A 22,254-nucleotide genomic window follows, 5' to 3' on the forward strand; every position below is an offset into this window, starting at 1 on the left:
TTTTTTTTTTTTTTTTTTTTTTAGAGGGAGTCCACAAATGAAGGGGACACCTCATTTTAAGGAAGAACAGTGTGCTCCAGCATTAAATTTAGAAATGAGGAAAGTACTGGATTTGCAAGCACCCATCATGAGGTATAGTACCTTGGTTAAATTTAGCATTTTGTGATGCTAAATTTATACAATGTAGTTGATTAATCACATGATCAGTAAGAAAGTTTATTTCATTTTTTACATTGAGAATAATTTCTTTAACTTTAAATGCTTGATAAACTGTTAGTATGTTATTATACTTCAGTTATTTATTAAATAAAGCCCATAAATTGAGCATGCCAACTATAATTTTATTAAGAAATGTATATTTTTCGGAAGAACTGGAACTGTTTGAATGATAGCATAGTTACTTGAATGATACTGATAAAAATCACAGCAGTTGAGGAAAAGGGATAGTGACTTATTTCCAATACTTTTTAAGTTTTGGGGAAATATTTGAGTACTTGGAAGAAAGTTAAGCTTTCTGATCTAAGTATGAATAAAGGTTTTATGATAAGGCCAGAATTATCAAAGTAAAAAACTTATTTCATATCCATTGGAAGAAAAAATAAGTGCATGTGTAATTTGACATTAGTGTATGTGTAAAACGGCATTTGACATTTTAGTTGTCTGTAATGTGTGTTTCTTGTTAAAAGTGTATTTTTTAACAAAGCTTTTACTATAACAGTAATTTTTTTGTTTCTTTTTAAACAAAGAGTTCTTTTCAACTGAATTCAGAGTTAAAACTGGCCTTCAAGAACGTTTTGCTGTCATTGTGCCAAATCATATAGGATTATGAAATTCCAATGGTGATATTCCAGCCTTGTCTGCATCAAAATAGCCAGTAATTCTTACCTCTGATGATATGATTTACTTTAAAAAATGATCAATATTAGCAAAAATATTGTAATTCAAAATTCATTTTGTTAGGAGTCATTAAAATCTTCTGTCAAAATGTCTGCAAATAATTTCTTATGAAAAGAAACATTGATAAATTAGATTATGTAAAAGTTAAAAAAAGAAACTAGGGGGAAAAACCACCTTAAGTATGATCAAAGGAAAACGTAAACTATGAAAACAAGGAAATATACTTGTAGTGAATATCACAAAAGTCCAATTTTTACAATACATAAAGATTTCTCATAGCAAGAAAAAAAAAACAGTAGAACAAAGGGACACAGAATATAAACAGTTTCTTTTAGTTGTCTACATTTCAGTTAATATAGTAAATAATCTCCTTTAGGAGAGTAATTAAATGACTTACATGTCTGAGCAGTTAGGTAAAATACTGTTTTCGGGGAGATCAAGGATAAGAGCTTTATTTAAATTAACATTTTATTTATTTATTTTTTAATTTTTTAATAGTTTATTGTCAAGTTGGTTTCCATATAACACCCAGTGCTCATCCCCACAAGTGCCCTCCTCCATGCCCATCACCCCCCTTCCCTTTCCCCACCTCCATCAGCCCTCAGTTTGTTCTCAGCATTCAAGAGTCTCTCAAGGGTAAGAACTTTATACACTGCTGGTGGGAATATAAATTTATACAATATCTATGGAAATTAATTAAACAGTGTCTATCAAAGTTACATAAGCTCATGGTCTTTGTCCAGCATGCCTGTTGTTAGGAATTAATCATACAAATATCATAATTTAGATGACATGCTCATAGGGTTTTTCATTGTTTATAATAACAGAAGATCAAAAGCCACCTAAATGTCAGTCACTAGGGAGCTGGTTAAATAACTTTTCTTACCTTCTGCACAGTGGGAACAGTATGCATCTGTAGAAACATTGAGGGCACTCTTTACTGAAAACACTTCCCAAATGTGTTCTCGGGTGAAAAGAGCAAGTTGTACTCTGTAATAATGCTAATATTTGTTTTTAACGTTTATTTATTTTTGAGAGACAGAGACAGAGTGGGGGAGGGGCAAAGAGAGGGAGACACAGAATCCAAAGCAGGCACCAGGGTCCCAGCTGTCAGCACAGAGTCTGAAGCGGGGCCCGAACTCAGGAACCACGAGAGTATGACCTGAGCCGAAGTCGGTTGCTTAACCGACTTAAGCCATCCAGACGCCCCAATATTTATTTTTAAAAGGGAGCTGGTAATGTTAGAATATGTATTGTTCTGGAAAAATGTATAAGAAACAGTATGAGAAATGAGTGGGTAGGCCACAAGTTGGGGAAAATGATTTTTTACAGTGTAGTCTCATTAAATATTGAATTTTAGGGATGTAACATATGAATATATTGAACTGTATGAATGTAATGCTAGTGTTTTTTAATTCATCTCAGTCGCATTTCTAAAAAAAAAGGCTATTTTCACCATTACTTTTGTTAGACTGCAGTACAGATACTGGTACACCTTAAGTAAATAAAATTGTTTGCAAGTGCCTGGCTTTGGTCTCGCCATGTTTAGTCCATCTTTTTATGTATTTTCTTCAAAGAAAAATAAGATTGTTTTGTTCTCCTTATTTGCATCAATGTGATCCGGGTTACACAGGATTGACTTTAAGTTATGATCACCTTGTTTTTTTGTTTTTTTGTTTTTTCGTTTTTTTTGTTTTTTACAAATAGTTTATTGTCTAAGTTATGATCACCTTGATCAGAAAGTTACTCTTGACCTCAGATGTTATTTCAGCACAGAGATCCTTTTTAAGAATGTAACTTGGTACGTGAGGAATTTGGAATGTCTGTGGGTACAGCCTACGTGGACTTGTACAAGCGTGGCTTTCTACCTGCATCCAGTGGCAGACTGTATGGATCATGGGGATGGAATAGAAAAATAGGCTCTAAAAAAGAGGAAATCCTGTCATCTTGTACAAGTTTAACTTGTCAGATGCTAAGAGGTTTTATTTGTTTTAATGAGGTGCTAGTTTTTAATATACACAACAAATTTAGGTGATAGAAGGAGATCTGTAGGGTTTATCTTGAGACTTCTGAAAAATAATTGCTTTTCAGAGCAGTATTATTAGCACCTGTAATGCATACTTGTTGGAAATGTGGTTGGATATCCTGTGTGGATTTTGCATTGAAGGAGAAGACATGATATTTGACCTTTGTAACCAACCATCTTCCCGCTCACCACCAAAAAATACAAGTCCTGTGAAATTAGAGATAATAGTTAAACTTTTGCTTGTAGGCATAATATGGCAAAAACTCTTGCCATCTTTTAATTTTTGCTTGAAGAAAGACTAGGATTAATGGTAAGCATCCAGTGTGTGTTATTAATTGAGGATAGAGTGTTTAGAAGGTGAAAAGTATGGATATGATCTGTAGTTAAAATTCTTAGTCTGTTTCTAACTAATACCGTATGATACTAGTAAATACCACAGTTTGTTACTTAATCTTCCTTCATCCCGGCGCTTAGGAAAACCCTATGTAGTTTATAGTATTTAATATTTGTTAGATATTAAATATATTTACATATTTGAGAATTGGTGATTATGAATGATATATTTCCCATTATTATTAAGACTATTTGATTAATGAGAAATGCTCTACTTTTTAAATGTTTTTTTTAAATTTTATTTATTTTGAGAGAGTGCGTACCTGAGCGGAGGAGGGGTGGGGGTGGGGAGAGAGAATCCCAAGCAGGTGCCATGCTCAGCACAGAGCCCAACATGGGGCTCTGTCCCACAACCCTGGGATCATGACCTGAGCCAAAATCAAGAGTCGGACAGACACTTAATCGATTGAGCCACCTAGGCACCCCATCTGCTTTCAAGATGATGCTATGCTGCTTCCAAGATCCTAAATTAAGGGGGGAGGGAAGGCACCTCTGTCATATCAGTTAGCTGTTAAAAAGCCCATGAAATCAGTGATTGGAGAAGCTCTCTGAGGACATAACTTAGAGTATATTTATTTATATTTTGTGTGTATACCCAGCAGTGATTTTCAAAATATTTAAAAACCAGTGCAGCATGAAAAGACATGTCATAGTGATTATTGGTAGAGAATCCTGATATCTCCTTATTCCAAGAATTAATCTTTAATTGTTAGATCTTTGTAGCATTGGCAGTCAGTGGGCACATAGTTGCATGGTTGGAGCAAGGCCTGTTTACTAACCTTAGGGAAGTACTCCATAATTTAACAAGTGACCTCAGCCTTCGTTTTAATGAGTTTGCTTACTTCCAGTTGAATGAGGAGGATCTAACTTTTCCTGTGGATTCTTCGTCATATTTATCGTAGTTATATTAAAGTCATTATCTTTTAATTCCAACATCAGGATTGACAGAGTATATTTATATTGATTGATTTCTCTCTTGATTCTGGGTGACATTTTCCTGTCTCGACACATCTAGTCATTTTTGTCCTAGTGCTGGAGATGACAATGTAGAGATTCTTGATTTCTGTTAACTTTGTCAGAAGAGTGCTGAGTTTTGCCTAGGAGGTAGTTAAATCCCTGTAAGGTAACCTTGGTCTTGCTCCTAACTGTCATATGCAGTGATTCTTCTAGGGAAATAGAAACAGGGGAGAGGGTGAATGTAGTTGGAAAAAACCTAGGCTGACTCCTGCTGAATGAAAATCACTGGTAAGCCAATGACTACTCCACTAAATCGCTTCTCCTGACATGTAGCAGATTTAACCCCTAAAGTTTTTATATTCTACTTACTGCATGCTACATGCACATTTTGCACTAAAATACAAATTTGAAAGGGAAAAATATATAATACTTCAAAAAGTGAACTTTCTGTAAACTCAGTTGATTGCAGATGTTCTGAAGTTCAAGAGATGGATCTGGGTAAGAGAATATGTCATTCTACCCTTTTACTATTTTTATAGTTGGGAAGAAAACCCTTCTTCATTGTCTGAGATCCTTGGTGAATGATTTTTAAAGGATTGAGGCTTACTTTAAGAATTAAAGCATTAAAAACTTTTGCCCCACCATTATGGATTAAACTGTTCCTGAAATTTACTCTTCTTAAGTATGAAAAAAATTTTAATAGTATTAAAATAATAGGGAGTATATGTTATGGACACCACATTTTTCATTTTTTCATTCTTTCTTACACTTGCATTTTTATTTATTTTTTTTTTGAGAGAGACACAGAGTATGAGTGGGGGAGGATCAGAGAGAGAGGGAGACAAAGACTCTGAATCAGGCCCCAGGCTCTAAGCTGTCAGCACAGAGCCTGATGCAGGGCTCAAACTCATGACCCATAAGATCATGACCTGAGCCAAAGTCAGACGCTTAACCAACTGAGCCAGCCAGGCGCCCCTAGCATTTGATACTCTTGAGTATGCTTTCCACCTTACTTTCCATCCATCTTACTCCATTGGCTCTTTGATGTCAATTTCCACTAGTTCCCCTGTTCTCTTTTTCTTCCTCTATGCCAGTACCTTTGCACTATCATTCTTGGGTTCCCTTTTCCTCTTTCCCTTTCTCCCCTTTTCCCTCCTCTCACAAACATTTCATGCCATGTGTAACTAGCACTGCCTTAGGGGCTGGACACATAAGAGTGAGCAAGGTGGACATTTATTTGCCATTAGTTAAGTAAATGTTAAGTCTCTTTGTAAACAAGTAAGTGTGGAGATCATACTCCATAATTCTCACTTAAGTCAACTGAGAGGTCTTCTGAAAGGAGGAACTGTTGTTCCCACCTCGGAATCTCCAACCAGAACATGGCCTGTCATGGAGCATGGGCTTTATGAATGCTTGTTGTATGAATGAACGTCAGGCTCAGCAGTACTCCAGAAATACAGGGATCTAGAACCGTGTGCTCCAGTAAAGTAGCCTCTAGTCAAATGAAGTTCCTTGATGAATTTCGATTAGTTAAAAGTGAGCAAAATTAAGAAATACATTCTTCTGTCACACTAGCCATGTTTGAGGTGTGCAGTCACCACACGTGCCTGCTGCTTACCATGTCTGATAACACATTTCCATCACTGAGGAGGTTTTGGTGGCCAGAGCTAGAGGATTATTACCTCTGTACTCTGTAGCTCCAGATTGCCAGCCTGTCATAAGTTGTTCTTTTTATGGTTTCTTTGCCTTTTTCCTTTCTTGTCAGTTATCATCTTTCATCTTTGAATTTGCTGTTTGAGTATTTCTAGTTTTAACCAAGTTGATCAAGTTCATGACGATGGCTGCCCATAGTCTTGTATTTCATCCAGAATTTTTGATTCTAGATTCAGTTATACAAAGATGAAGCCACTAGATACTTAAATTGTAGATAAGTGACAGTTTGTAAGTGGTTTCGTGATCCACTCTACATGAATATTCTCCAGAGCCATTATATTCATACTCCTTGCTTTCTGAGTGTGTTCTCTTAGTAGGTCATTGATTCTAAATTGCTTACTTCCCTACAGTTTGCAGTCCGTGCTGGAAGATCTCCTAGTTGCGACTTCTGATGGGCTCCTTCATCTTATTCACTGGGAAGGAATGACGAATGGAAGGAAAGCTATTAATCTTTGCACAGTACCTTTTTCAGTAGATCTGCAGTCATCTAGAGGTAGGTATACTTTCTGCCTGGGGTAGAGTCAGATGTTTAATATTTGATATAATCTGGTTAGATATTTTTATGAGTGAACATTGATTTTTCTACTTTGGAATTAATTATGCAAGGGGGGCAGAGAGAGAGAAAGAGTGTGTGTGTGTGTGTGTGTATAGGAAGGAATAGTTTAGTGGCTTAGTGGTGTTAGATCATTGTTTTTGCCCTTTTAACTGTCCTTACAGGGTTTGCAAAAAGAAATGTGAGGGAGTTATTTACTATACTATATGATATTCATATTTCATGTACTTGTGTTTCATCAGCAGGTTCATTCCTGGGTTTTGCAGATGTGCACATCAGAGACATGGAATACTGTGCCACACTTGATGGCTTTGCCGTTGTGTTTAATGATGGTAAAATTGGGTTTATTACTCCAGTGTCGAGTAGATTTACTGCGGAGGTATGGCTTATTTTGGAATGTTTATTTTCTTAATTTTGGATTTACTAATTTTAGTTTTTGTTATTAAACTCCACCACCAGTTTTCCTTATTTAAGATTTTAGGGTTATTGTTCAATAATTTGTAATCAAAATGATGCATAGATTACACTTAATATAAGTAGACAAATCTGTTAGATGTGTTGAAGAAAAATGATAATTCCTTCCCTCTTTCCTGCTCTCTTCACATCCACTTTCCATTCTTGGAGGCAACTACTTTGTTTTTCTTCACTGGTTATTTTGCTTTTTATTTCCACTGCTCTGAGTATTTAATTTTTAGTTTTTAGGCTGTTTATTGACTTCTCACTGTGGAAAAAGTTCATTTGCTTCCGCATTCCTACCGCACTCTTGTATTCTTCCCATCTTCCTAATACAGTTACTATGATTTCTGTTACATTCTTATTCATTGCTTATATTGTTATTGCTATATAAACCCTATTAGTACCTGAGCCATGTGATGCTATGATTAATTTTTCTTTCCTGCAGGTTTCCCTCCCACTGGGAATTAATAATTGTTCTTTATGTTTGTTTAGTTTTTATGTACTTACCAGTAACTGAACCTCAGACTGTCTTCTGGTTGTGTAAATATCTTTTCAATTCCTTCAGACACATCAGGTCTTCTGTTTGTTTCATCTTTTTGAAGAAATTTCTCTTGGAACCTTCTGGCTTGCTCCAAACTGGACTGCTTGCTCAATGTACCTTTAACACAGCTGTGTTTGTTGGCTATCCATCATCCTGAGGATTTCCTTAATGCCTTTGTTTGAATAAGATCTTTCCATAGTTAGTGGTTGATTAATATATGTTTAGTTGTTAGATGAATTTGGTTGCTGTGACAGAGACCCAAAATAAACATTTGGATTCACTGAAAGCTGTGTGGATTTTGCTGGGTTTGGTCGACCCTTATCTTCATCATAGGGTGAGCTAACTGGATTGTTTCCTAACTTCCCCTTTCTGCTCATTGGAAGAGAGTCCTTTCCAGAGAATACATACCTGGCCGGCCCAGTAGCCTGGGATTTAAGTTATGGAAGTATTAAATTAGAAGATCCATATTTTCTTACCCAGGTTTTCAGTGTGGCCAGAGACTACCAGGGTTTTCTGTTTCATTTTTCTTCAAAGAAAAATCTCCATTTTTCTGTTGGAGTGAAGGTGGGATATTTCTTAGCTGCTGAGTTTGGGAAGGTACTGTGAGGCCAGCCAGCTGGTGCTTCCACAGGCTGTGAACCAGTCCTGCTGCTGGGAGTGCAGCCTTTCTGAGCAATCTCAGCCCCCAAGCCTTCTGTGTGCCCTGCAGGGTGAATTTAGCTGTTTTTCAACATTGTTTACTGTAAGCTAAGGGTTCTGTTCATCCACATGCTTCCTAGCTTCTAAAACTTTCTGATACTACCTTCTCACCCATTCTTTTTCCTTGCAAGTTTGTGCTTTTTGAAAAAAACTTGTTCTAAAAGTTGGGGATTTAAGAGTCAGAGAAGCTAAATATTCAGTCTTCTCTCTTTGACTGGAAAAGATTTTAAGTTTTTAAGGGCATATTATTTTCTACAGTGTCAGTTTTAATATTCCTAAAGCTGTTTTCCATTATCCTCTTTACTCAAATAGTAAAGTACTAAATAGTACATTTGTGGTAACATGTTAATATATAAGAGTAAAAATAAGCCTTTGGAGAATAACTTTTTAGAAGGTATATTTGTAAATTATGTTTGGGATTTAAATGTTTTTATTGAAAACAAAAATCCTAGAACTGAAAAAGTGACTCATTTCTGATGATCAGCTTTTACTGATTTTTCTTAGCATTTGGTTAAAGAACATTTTCCAGTAAATTAAGAATTTTAAAAATAATGAAAAAGCAAATGGACATTATTAAATAAGTTAGAAAATACAAATTACAAGAAAAGAATACATATATGTATTACTGGCAATTGGGAAATACACTGATGGCATATTTATGTTAGGCATTATTTAAGTGCTTTGTAAAAATTCTTTTTGACATTTTTTGATTCTTTTAACAGATGTATTAAAATATTTCAGATTATGTCACTCTTCTGCTTAGAACCCTTCAGTAGGCTTAGGTGATTAGGACAAAACCTGCTGAAGATGACTAGAAAAGCTGGAGGAAAAACATTTTTAAATGTGCCTGAGACTAAGGAATCACCAGACCAGGGAGGCAGAGGCCCAGTGAGTGGTTGAGGCTGTAGTGAGCATGGCCAGCAGGGCTGTATGCGGCGATGTGGATGCACGTGGGTGGGTCTCACAAACGCACTGAGTGAAGGCAGTAGACGGAAAGGAGTATGTGCTATGATTTTATTTTATGTAAAAGTAAAGGGAAAATAAAACCATAGGCTATTCTAAATTAGAGTTTGTATGGATGCATGTACTTAAGTGGTATCCATCTAATGGAAAAGAAGGAGGGGATCACCATTTAAGTCTGGATACTGGTTACTTTTGTAATAGAGTGTGAGGGTATATTGATGGGGAGGGACGCTGTTGTGGGGGCTTTTAGATACTTCGAATTCTTGGCCTGAGTGCTAGCTAATTCCACAAGTGTTTACTTTGTGATATTATTGAGATGTACAATTTTGGTTTTGCGCATTCTTCTCTAATGTGTTATAATTCGTAATGGAAAAGTTAAAAAAAATTTAAAGACCCTCCAGTGACTCCCCATATGTAAGTTGGAAAAAAGTCAAAAATTTTTGTAGTGGCTTTCAGAGTGCAATAAATCTGGACTTTTTAACATCTGTTATCTCATCTACTACTTCTCCTTCTGCATTCCACTCTACTCCATCTGCATAGGCTTCTTTCATGTTCTATGAACATGCCAGAAATGCCACTAGCATAGGGCCTTTGTACTTGTTACATCTCTTTCAGTACTTTCCTCAGACTGCACCTTCGTGGGAAAAACTGTTTAATATCATATCCTTTTCCTGTACTACCTATTCCCTGTAATTGCTGTATTATTTTTTTCTATCGCATTTACCAACCTCCAATATACTATACAATTTTTTTTTTTAACGTGACAGCCTCCTAACATATGAGGCAGGGCTACACACGAAGGTTCTGTTGTATTTGAATACCTGCCATATCCCTAGCACCTGGAGCAGTGTGTGGTGAAGAGTGGGCCCTGGAAAAGACTTGTTACAGAAATCAGCGAATTAATTTCAGTCTGAGCAGTGCTCCAAAGAAATAATGCTCAGTGCTGTCTTTACATTTTTTGTCATCTAAAATAGTTTGTAGCTTTATTATTAAAATTGGAAAATAAATTCTTACAGAAAAGGAAGCACATGTGCCATGTTTAGGTAGTTGATCATATATCTCATTTGGGAATTAAATAAAACCTGTAGTATTATATTTTACACAGAGCTATAATTATTAAGTTTTCTAATGTTTACTGTTGGGATCATCCAGAAATAAAATGCTGGGGTTTTGTGCTTACTAAACTCATAGTCAACGATGACCTTAGCCTTAGAATTTATAATCTAAAACATCCTTGGTTTGACAAAGTAAAACAGACAATGGAGCTGAATCTATTCTGTTTCTATATTCAAAATAAAATAGCATTTAAGCTTAATAATAGTGTTATTCATTAGTCGAATGGTTAACTTGTTGAGTGCTAGCCGTTGTATTAACAAGTAACTTACATAGTCATTTAATCCTCACAACACTCTAAGAGATTAGTAACTTCCAGGTGAGAAAATGAGGCTTGGAAAGGTCAGATAATCATCTCAGCAAGCGAGCACTAGATCTGAGATGTTAGGTCAGGCTGCCAGGTACCGGTAGTTAACCATACCAGGTGATGTGCCTCACTGCAAAACAAAGGAATAATAGAGAATAGTGGGCACTTGACACCTCACAAATCACTTCTGAAAGATAGGCCAAATAAATTTATTCTTTCCTCCCAAGCAAGAAGTTAAACACTGTGTGCTAGGTGGTGAGGATGATACTATTGAGCAAGGTAGATTCAGTTGCTGCTGTCAGGGGTTTACTTTCTAATAGGAAAGTCGTCATCTTTTAGTTTGGGTTTGGAGATTGTCCATTTTTTTAGTGTTTTATAAGTAGATAAACTAGCACTGGACTGAGCTTCTGTGGGAATATTTGTTGAACTAATAAATGAAATTGGTATTTTAAGGGAGAAAAATTGGGTGGTAGTCCTGATGGCATATTTTCCTATCCAGATGAAACCACATGGAGCCTTCTGGAACTGTGTTTACTGAAGGCAAATTATACTGATTATAATATATTTGGACAGCACTTTTAAGACCTTCATTATTTTCCTTTGTTACAGCAGCTCCATGGAGTTTGGCCACAAGATGTTTTTGATGGAACCTGTGTAGCAGTAAATAACAAGTATCGACTAATGGCGTTTGGTTGTGCAAGGTAATTGAGAGAGTCTTCTTCATTTTAAGAGTTACTGGCAAAAATAATGGGTCTTTAAATTTTTTTAATGTATATTTTTAAACAGAAAATGTTCTACACACTTGTAAACTTCGTCCTGCCTGTCATAGTTTAGGAATCAGCTGTAACAATAAAGCTGTACTTTATTTGGTTGAAGTAATAAACAGATCTAAAGATTAGATTTTAGATAGTGAATGTTTTAATTTGTAAAGATGAGCTTTTCTTCAGTGGTAGGAAATTGAGTTATAAGTTAAGAAGAATAAATCAGCCAAAATTTAGGTTCTTTATTGTTTAAAAGAGGATCAAGAAGATATTTTTCTTTCTTTCCTTTTTTTTTTTTTTTTTTATAATCCTTTATAAGAGCTCAGTGTGGATGTTGCCTTTGAATCTGTGGTTGTGCCTTAGTTAATGAGCACATTTAAAGCTCGTGCATAATACCAGTTTCTTGTTTTAATTCCAATAATGCAGGTTTTAGAAGTAAAATTAAATACAGATTATTCATTCAGCGGGTCTGTGTGTCTCCCATGCACAAGGCACAATTCTTAGTACTTGGGATATGTTAGAAAACAATAAGGTACCTGACTTTCTCAAATTTGTATTTTAGTTCCAGTGAAAAAATTATGTCTTAGATACTTAATAAATAATACTTTCCAATATGTGCAGTGCTTTTATAGGCTTCCGAACTTTCTTAAATAGGAAATTTCATTTTGCCCTCAAAATGAGGGTTAGCGGTTCTGTAGAACGTACATCTAATATTATCTCTAGCTACATGAAGTTGAGTATCACAGTATTTTTATTAGTGTAAATAATACACCTTATAGGGGCACCTGGGTGGCTCAGTCAGTTAAGTGTCCGACTTTGGCTCAGGTCATGATCTCGCGGTTCATGAGTTCGAGCCCTGTGTCAGGCTCTGTGCTGACAGCTCAGAATCTGGAGCCTGCTTTGGATTCTGTGTCTCCCTCTTTCTCTGCCCCTTCCCAGCTCAGTCTGTGTCTCTCCCTCAAAAATAAAGAAAAACATTAAAAAAATTTTTTTAAAATAATACACGTTATAAATCATCACCTTCTTTATACTCTCAGTAATCCATAAAGTGGTGAGTTCTTAACACTGCTTCTCACTGAAGAGATAAAGGTAGAAATAAAAGTAAATTTAGCTCAGTATAAGAAGGAAAAGTGTATTTTTTTTCATATTCATGGATTTGATTCGGTCACATTTTGTTTAAAAGTTTTAAATCTGTTTATTAGCATATTTTGCCTATAATTTTTCTTTTTCCTGCTTTCCTGATTAACCAAGGCTATGTTTATGTCATGAAACAAGTTGAGGACTGGTTTCCCTCTTTCTCTTTATCCTTGAATTTGTGGCTGACTTTGTCAGTGAGGCTCTCTGAGCCGACAGTTTTTCTTGTGTGGAGTTTTTTGAGTTACTGATTCAATCCAGTTTAGATTTAAGAAGGTTTAGATTTTCTACCTATTCCTCAGTCATTTGGGCAAGTTCTGTTTTTCTAGGAATTGGTTTCCTTCATATCACTGTCAAATTTATTGGTTTAAGGTTTATAATATCCTTTTGAATTTACATATTGTAAAATAGAAACATACAGGAAAGTACATAATCCAAATACTCACTTTTGCAAATAATTGTAATACACCCATCTGTTCACCCTGGGTCAGGAACTAGTGTTGCAAGCTGACACAAGTCCCACCCTGTGACTCCCTAAATCCCAGTTCCCATGTCTCTTCCAGCACACTTACACGTAACCAATTTTCTGTCTTTCGTGATGATCATTTCCTTAGTCTTTATAGCTTACCGCCCACGCATGCATTCCCAAAGAGGGTAATTTAGTTTTACCTGATTTTGAACTTGGTAGGAATAGAATCACATTCTGTGTGTTGGGTCTTGCTTCTTTCCAGTCAGCATTGTGAAATTCATCCATGCCGTTTGCCAGTGGCTGAAATCAGTTTTGATTGATTTATAGTGTTCTAGTGTATGAATGTATCATAATTTATCTGATTTGCTGTTAATGGACATTTACATTGTTTCTTGGTTTCCAAAAAAGAGAGGACATTTTCTTACATAAACTCAGTATTTTTATTATGAGAAAATTATGAGAATTTATAATTTAAATTAACGATAAATCCCAAATAAGAACTGATACTCAGTTCATATTCAGATTGACCCATTTGTCACCAGAATATCTTCTGTAGCTCCTTATTTTCACCAGAGTCCATCAAAATTAAGGAATAGCATTTAGTTATTATTTCCCTTTAGTTACCTTTTGCCTGTAACAATCCATACACTGTTGTTCTTATTTTTCTTTTTATTTAAAAAATTTTTTTTCATGTTTATTTTTGAGAGAGAGAATGCGAGCAAGGAAGGGACAGAGAGAGAAGGAGACACAGAATCTGAAGCAGGCTCCAGGCTTTGAGCTGTCAGCACAGAGCCCAATGCAGGGCTCGAACCCACAAACCGCGAGATCATGACCTGAGCTGAAGTCGGAAGCTCAACCAACTGAGCCACTCAGGCGCCCCTGTTTTTCTTATTTTCATGACATTAACTTTTTTAAGAGTCCAGGCTGGTTGTTTATAGAATGTCCAGTATTCTAAATGTATCTCGTTGTTTCCTCATAATGGCATTTAGTTAGTTCCTTTAAACCAGTAATGCCTGGAACTTTGAAGCCGGTGCAGTCAGATGATTAGGGAGCTGGCATATCAGCACCGACTGGGCAGCAGCGGGTGTGCCCTTGATATGGGCCATAGTCAGGGCTAGCGCCGGTGAGTCAGCCGAGGCCAGGTGTTAGGATCCACATGAGGATCCCCTCCCCAGGGTCATGGAGCTGGAGTCTTGTCCTTTAGCTTTTCAGGCATCTTATTTTCCCATCAGTTGGGAGAGTACTAGCCTTATTTTTGGTGTGATCGTGGGTTGGAGTGAAAGTTCTGTGATTATGGCTGTGCGACATATCAGTGGCTTCTAGCTCTGACCTTCCAGCCCTAACCAGGATTAATTTCCCTGAACACTAAACTATAGCTGGTGTCCTTTAAGTTGGGTAAGAAGCAGAGTCGCAGGATGCCAGTTTTCAGGGGATTAGTCTTACAACCTAATTCTTACCTTTATGTTTAAAGGTCTGACTAGATGCTGGTTAAACATTGTCATATGTGATGTGTACATACTCTGGCACCATGGAGCAGTAACATTAGGTTGTCTCTAGGTTGTATTAATGATACTAAATTTGGTCACTTGTGATAATAGCCATATCTTTATTATGGAGATATCTTTCTTGCTTTGAGGTCAGTAGTTTCTTACGCATGAAAAAAATCTCTCTCTCATAATGGTTTAATGAGAAATGGAAATAAAAGAAACAATAGAGGCCTTATAGAATATATAAAAAGGTTAATTGTCAGTCTTTTGTAAGTGTTGACTTACCACCAGTTTCTTGTAGTAAAGATATTTGGACTCTCCTCACTGACTTGTTAGAGCTCAGCACCTCAACGTTACCGCATGGCAGTTTCAGATGCAGAGCAAAAATAAGTAAACACCTGCTAGCTACCTAATGCTATCCTTCAGCAAAGTATCTAATTGGGCAGGTAGTCTGGAAAGATACCTATTCATAGGCATTTGACTTCTGACTAAGATGAAATAACAGATCAGATTTTCTCTCCCATGTGGAGGGAAAAATGGACAAAAACATGAAACAGAAAGGCAGTATGAATTTGAGACATTGAGCACCAGAGGACACTGATCCCTGAAAGATGAGAAACAAATAAGAAAACTCTATAAATGCCTCAGCTTTAATTACTTTGTATTTCCAGGCTGCAGCCCGAGACCAGGGAGACAGATCCTGGCAGATTCCTTGAGTTGAATTATGAGGAAGTGAGACTCTGGGGAGACCAGAGCAGCCAAGACTCAGGACAGATAGGCACAGGTGACAGAGTGGCACAAGGAGGGAACTCCAGGGAACTGGAGAGGGTCTCTTTTGAGTATTAAATATGGAAGATATAAAAAAGATCCACATCAGACATTGCGGAAGAAAAGAATAATAAATGTAAAAAACACAGCAAGAGAAGTGATCCAAAATGAAACAGAAACAGAGAGTTAAAAACAGAGCGTCAGTGAGCTGCGGGATAGCTCCAAGTGGCCTGATACTACAGGGACTCTGTTTAGTCCCAGTCCTAATCCTTGAGAAGAGTTAACTTGGCTGCATTTGGATCAGAACCGCTGTGGAAACCATCTGACTCCTCCTGCAAAAGAGCACACACAAGTGCCAGAACACTCGGGCACCCATGAACCTGTGTCATCCTGATTCGTGCAAAAGCAGCCTTAGATTTAACAGTGTTTTAAAATCAACATTTGTGTTAAATTTTTGATCTGAACATAGTTCCATAAGCAAAAATCTTACTGTTTTATGATGGTTATAGGTCAGTCTTGATGTGTAGATTAGAAGATACACAGTTTTGGTTTTGGTTTCTGGCCCTTCATAAATTTGATCCTTGTAAAGATTTCATGCATGAAATCATTGTACATACCATGTACATAAAAGAATATCATGTGTATAGATAAAATAATAAAGCATGTAAAAATAATAAAATCTGTATAAATTGCTGTCAGCATGAGAAGTAGCACATTTCTGACCAATCAGCCCCCCCGTTTTCACCCTTTTCTTTAATATCCCTCCTTCTCTGCCAGAATGTGTGTGTCCATTAGCTCTTTGTTGCATTTTTACCACAGATGTATGTACTATGCTTTGAATGTTTTTGACTGTATAGGAATGGAAGTATACTACATATGTATGTATTAGCTATCTATTTTAACGCGCATGACCACAGTTCGTTCATTGTCAGTGCTGTATGCTGGACTGCTGTATGAGTGTACTCCAGTTCATGCTTCTTTTCTCTTGCTGGACATTCAGACTGTTTCCATTTCTTTGCCTTTATACGTAATACTGTAATGAACATTGGGCATGCCCCTTGATAACATGGACAAGGATATTTTTGAGCTATGTTTAGAGGGAACATTTTACTGGATTAAAAATACCCATTTGTTCTGATTTATGAGGTTGCAAATTATTTACAAAATGGTTTTGGTCTAGTTTACACTCTTTGCAGCAGAACATAATTATTCCATAGTAATGCTTTCTGTATTTGTATTTATCTTTTTTTATTAAAAGCTTGTTTATTTTTCACAGTGGTTCTGTACAGGTTTATACAATAGATAACACCACTGGAGCTATGCTGCTGTCCCATAAACTAGAGCTAACAGCGAAACAATATCCTGGTGAGTCCTTTTTATTTTCCTTCTTACTTTTAATTTTTAATGTACACATAATGGTATGTGTAGCAATTGTGAATTTAAATGATGCATGCTATAGTTCAGATACTGTTAAACCATAGAACAGTTTCTGTGTGGCCCAGAGATTTCCATGTAGTTAGGGAGGCTCCTAAGGATACTTCTTTTATTTTTTCATTTAGTCCTCGGTGTCCTCACTTAGTTTTACCCTGTATAATCCTTCTCTGGACTTTGCGCTAGTTCTTACCTAACTTTATTGCCTTAGTTGTTTTAAGCCTTCCAAATCAATGCATTCATTCAGCAGATACTGATTGAATACCCCCTGTAGGCCAGACCGTGTTCTAAATGGTAGATATACTGCAAGTAAATGAGAGTCTCTTTCTGAACCCCTTAGTGAATCTGGAGTAGAACGTGTAGGATTAACTCTAAAGTCTTTGTCATTGGAAATACTTTTGACCGAAACTAACAGAAAACCTAACATACTGTGGCTTAAATAAGATTTATTTTCTCTAACAGCAAGAAGTCCAAAGGTGAGCTGCTGCTGGCCTTCATCTGGCCTTTCCTCCATGGTCGCAGGCAGCTTCCGAGCTCCAGGCATTACTACTGCGTTTGAGTCCAGGAGAAAGGAGGAAACGGCGTATTTGTTTTTTGATCAGGAAAGCGAGAGCTTTCTCAGAACCATTTTCTCCTCCTACCTGCTCCAGCTATCTTCCCCTTACATCTCATTGGCTGTAATTATGTCACATTAGCTACCTTGGGATTTTCCAAGCCTATATGGCAGAAGTGGGCATGGGAGAACTTGAATATGGAAACAGGTGTTTGGTTAACTCCTCCTCAGTATCTACCACATCTGTGGCATGTAAGGTCTTCTGCCAGATATTTCTGGCATTATTTTTTTGGTTCACCCTGTCCTTAATATCTCCATAATTCTACCACAGTACCTCTTTGTTAAAAGAAATACCAAAAGTTCTGTTTATAAAGTAATTAGGTCTAAAGTAATTAGGTCTAGTAGCATTTTCAAAAAATAATAGACATAAAATGGAAAGAAAACTAATACTTTATTTTTATTCTTCAACACTATTTTTGGGGTGCCTGGGTGGCTCATTCCATTAAAACATCTGACTCTTGATTTTGGCCTGGGTCTTGATCTTACGGTTCATGAAATCAAACCCATGTTGGGCTCTGCACGGACAACATGGAGCATGCTTGGGATTCTCCTCTCTCCCTCTCTATGTACCTCCCCCACTTAGGCGCGCATGTGCTCTCTTGCTCGCTCTCAAAAATAAATCAAATTTTAAAAACCACTAATTTTTACTAATAGGATGTCTGTGCCTATTGGACACTGTACAGTTTCTCAAACCTTGGAATGAGATCGAGTACCCCCACCCATATTTCCTGTTCCACATTGATTTTCACATACTTTTTCTGCAGCAACTCCTGAAAAGCCATCTTCACAAAGATGTAACATCGTCAGACTAAGTGTAGCACAGTCTAATGTTGCAGCTTGTGAACTACCTGGATCTGATAGTTGTGTACAACAGATCCTGTATGTGTCACTGTATTTTCTCTTGAAGATGATCTCCTATAACCCTGTGGGTTTTCTGTGGTGTTCTGGGGTGCCCCGCCCACAGGCTAGGAACTGCAGTCTTGCACTTTACCAGAGTCCCAGGTTCTGGAGAGTCCGCCTTTGTCTCGTATTGTCCTCTTTACCGGAAATGTCCCGTATTTCTCCATGGAGGGAATATATTGGTCTTTCAGGATACAGCTCAAGTGAAGTCTCTCTATGAACTAGATAGAATACATTCCCTCCTGTGTCCCGATACATTTCACATATCACATCTTGTCATTGATAATGCTTTATTGAACTTATTAGCATAAAGGTCTTTTTTCCACTAAGCTCAGCCTAGAAGTGTAGGGCATATCTGTCTTTTTACACCAAGCTAGTTCAATTTATTGAGACGCACATAGTTTACAAATGTGATGAATGAACCAATATGCTTTTAAGCCAGTGTCCTTTGCAGGATTGTATTTAATAGGCAGTAGAATCTCATGACTGCATGTCTCATGATTTGATATTGTACTCCCATTAGTAATTGGGAGCCTTTTTCCAACCTGTGTTCTATTCCTCTCCCACATTTACATATGCTCCCATGTTAAGAATAATTGTTACAGGGTCACCTGTGTGGCTCAGTCGGTTAAGCGTCCGACTTCTGCTCAGGGGCTGATCTCACGGTTTGTGGGTTCGAGCCCCATGTCAGGCTCTGCGCTGACAGCTCGGAGCCTGGAGCCTGCTTCGGATTCTGTGTCTCCCTCTCTCTCTGACCCTCCTCTGCTCACGCTGCCTCTCTCTCTCTCTCTCTCTCAGAAATAAATAAAACATCAAAAAAAAAAATTTTTTTAAAGAATAATCGTTACATAACTGTACACACTTCTCTGAAGTTTGGGTCAGAAAAAAATGTCCAAAAAAATTGAGGCACCCATCTAAATCTAATCTAATAAAAATCTGCTAAGCTTCAAGGAGGAAGCTAAGGTATCTGATGTCAAAATCTCAGGAAACATTAGGATATGTAACTGTTAATGTTGACTTAGTGTTACCCACATGTATACCAGTATTTTTGCCCATCATTTCTTATAAGACCTCATACGTTCAATTTGAGACCATTTCTGTCTGCAGTACATTCTTTGGAATTTCCTTTAGTGAATTCTTTTGTGATGATAAACCCAATTTTTTTTGGGGGGGTTTGAAAGTATACTTTAAATTACAAAAGTAATTTAATTATGGTTTAATTTGTTAATACAGTTTTGGATTGACAATTACTGTATCTGTGTACATGTGTACATTGAAGTTCAAGTACCATTTGGTTTCACTGTTGATATTAGGAAGTCTCTGGTCCAGTTGTATTTCCTTTTCAGGAGATTGGCTTTTTTCCCTGTAGGTACTTTTAAGATATTTTCTTTGTCTTTTGGGGCGGTTTCACTGTGATTGGGAAGGTGAAGAATTTTCTAATTTTTTATCTTTTTTTTTAATCTTGCGGAAGAGTCAGGCATGCTGAATCCTCAGATTCAGCTGTTCTGGAAAGTACTTACCCATTATCTCTCTAAATATTGCCTCTTCTTTAATCTCTTTTTCTGGAAATCTAATCAGACTTACATTGTACTTTTTTTTTTTTTTTTACATGTTTCTTAACCTGCCTTTTCACATTTTTCATTTTTTTTTTGTTACTCTGGATTGTATTCTAGAAGATTTTTCCATACCTATCTTTGAGTACACTAATCTCTTTTCATTTATGCTTAATAGTCTACTTAATGTGTCCATTTTACGTATTATATTTTTTATGTCCAGAGGGTTTACTTAGCGCTTTTCTAATCTGTATGCATCCTGCTCCTAGTTTCAATGTTCTTTTATTTCTGTAGGTATTAAAAAATGGTTTTTGTGTTCTTTGTTAATCTCAGTGTCTGAAACCTTTCTCAGTTTGTTACTACTGAGTTACTACTACTATTAGTTCTTTGGGCTCTTATTTGTTTATATATTTTAGGATTTTTGATAGCTGGTTAATTTCCTTCAAACTTAATTGTTTGAATGCTTTGTGACCCAAGTTGAATTTGAGTCCTTCCAGAGAGGATTTGTATGTGTGTATGGCAGGTCACCAGGGAGTGCTACGTCAGTCTGGAACCCTTAGCATCATATTCCCTGTTTGAAATTTTTCTTGATCCGTGCAGGTTGCACACATTATACATCAGAGGCCTGACTTGTGGTTACAGACTCTCAGAGGAAGAATCTTTATTTTCCATTCATGGACAAACATGAAAAGTGTCCTTTGCTATTGCTTTACCTTCCACATGGTGGTCTCTTCTTCCTTGTCCCGGGAATGTCGCCACCTGTGGCCCCACCTATTACGTGGATATCTTCTCTAGATGCCTTGCCTAGGCCAGGCTCTGAGCTTTATCTCCTGTTCCCATATGCTGTGAGTCATCAGAAGTAGAAGTCAGGGTTTTTAGGGATTGGCAGAAAAATTCAGAGCAAAAGCGCTGATCTACTCGCTTCCCAGTATTTTCAGTTGTTTTGAGGTGTTTATCCGATTTAATTTTCTAGTTGTTTCAGTGTGGAGCGTCATTTAAAGGTGTCTAATATGCTATACTGTCAGAAATAGAAATTTTCTTTTTAAATTTTTATGCTATTAAATAGCCTTTAAAGGCTTGCATGTATTTTTCTCTAAAGACAGATTTACAACCTGCAAGAGCAGAGTGATAGGTATTTTGATTGTGGTTTCTGGCCCCTTTATCTCTTTATTTATTTTTTTTATCCATGCTTAAGTTGTCCTGCCCGGTAGCTTCCAGCCACATGTGGCTGTTTTTTAAATTAAAATTTGGGGTGCCTGGTTGGCTCAGTTGGTTGCGTGTCCAACTTGGGCTCAGGTCATGACATTGGAGTTGGTGAGTTCCACCTATTTCTTCAGTTGCATGGTCACATTAGAATGTTCCAGAGCCCCCTGTAGTGAGAGGCTACACATTAGACCAAGCAAATATGAACATTTCTATCATTACAGGAAGTGCTCCTGCCTGCTTCCGTAGGACAGCACTGTGTTGAGTTCTTCGATTGTTCTCTTAGGTGCTTGGAATACAGTCTCTCCCATTGGTTACCTACGGGCTTGAATTAAATAACCTTAGGCTATAAACCTGCTTAATTAAGACTTTGGGAGACTGGACCCTCCTGCATCTTGAGCACAGACCAGCTTCCTTGTTTCCTTCTGGCTCCATTGGCCGAGTTTCACAGCTGTAGCGCTTCAGGGATCCATGTGTGATGCAGCAGCTTCCCTTCTGACTCCCAGACTTGGGCTGGCCTCGGACCCCTTCTTTGTATAGGATGGAACCCCAGCCCTCTCACCATGGCTGAGTCTCATCCCCTCCCTCTCTGTATTTTCACCCTTTCTCCCCTCCCTGCTCCCCACCCTTTTCCCTCACCCCAGGTACTAACCAGGCTCTCCTTAGGGTTTCTCTTTTCTTTTGGCTTCTGCAGCTGACTCACTCTTTTTTGGAATTTTAACTCTGTAACAACGTCTCTGGATTACTTTCTTAATATTTTTCTCAATATGCAGATTGTCATAATTTCTGTTCATTATAGGTTACCAGCTAGGTAAATTTCCTGTAATTCTGCCACCTGAGGATTAGGTAAACCACCATTAATATGCTATTATAGGTCTCTGCAATGAGATTTTAATACTTGTATAATTAATATGTGTATAATGCTTGGAAAAAAGGTATGCATATCATGTGCATGTGTGTATATATTTTATGTAGGGTAGTAGGAATTCTCTTCATCTCCTGTCCTTTTCAGTCAACGTTAAGATCCTTTTATGATTATAAATACCCACTTTTTTTCTCTTGCACATGGAATTGCTTTCATTTTGTAAACTTCAGTTGGATTCTTCTTGGTTTGGTTTTAAATTTCTCCCCTGGACAGGTGTTGTAAAGTATACTAATTAAATGTTTCTTATGTATATTCCCATTTATTTTTCATCTGCACAAGTAATACCGTTATTCATTATGCTGGGGATTGCTAATGTAAGGATTCAAACACAGGCAGAAGGGAGTTCTCTCTATTAACCAAGCCTATTCTCTATAGGCTAAAATCTATATTAG

General features: G+C 37.1%; 1 protein-coding gene across 5 annotated transcripts in view; it reads left to right on the forward strand.

Moving 5' to 3' along the window:
• The window catches only part of RIC1 (RIC1 partner of RAB6A GEF complex), a 105,204-nt gene that overhangs the window by 49,820 nt on the left and 33,130 nt on the right, over window positions 1-22,254 (forward strand). For 4 of the 5 annotated variants that reach the window (XR_013334031.1, XM_077759474.1, XM_077759477.1 and 1 more), the window contains 5 exons: window positions 25-132; window positions 6,337-6,479; window positions 6,782-6,918; window positions 11,228-11,319; window positions 16,514-16,602. Coding sequence is in view for 4 of the 5 variants with exons in the window: in XM_077759474.1 (XP_077615600.1) it covers window positions 25-132; window positions 6,337-6,479; window positions 6,782-6,918; window positions 11,228-11,319; window positions 16,514-16,602 (569 nt within the window). In the remaining variant the exon portion in view is untranslated. The remainder of the gene's footprint in view (window positions 1-24; window positions 133-6,336; window positions 6,480-6,781; window positions 6,919-11,227; window positions 11,320-16,513; window positions 16,603-22,254) is intronic. The other variant, XM_077759475.1, reaches the window with a different exon arrangement.

This window comes from Crocuta crocuta, unplaced genomic scaffold, assembly GCF_008692635.1.
Source record: "Crocuta crocuta isolate KB4526 unplaced genomic scaffold, BGI_CrCroc_1.0 scaffold41, whole genome shotgun sequence".
NCBI classification, from domain to species: Eukaryota; Metazoa; Chordata; class Mammalia; order Carnivora; family Hyaenidae; genus Crocuta; species Crocuta crocuta.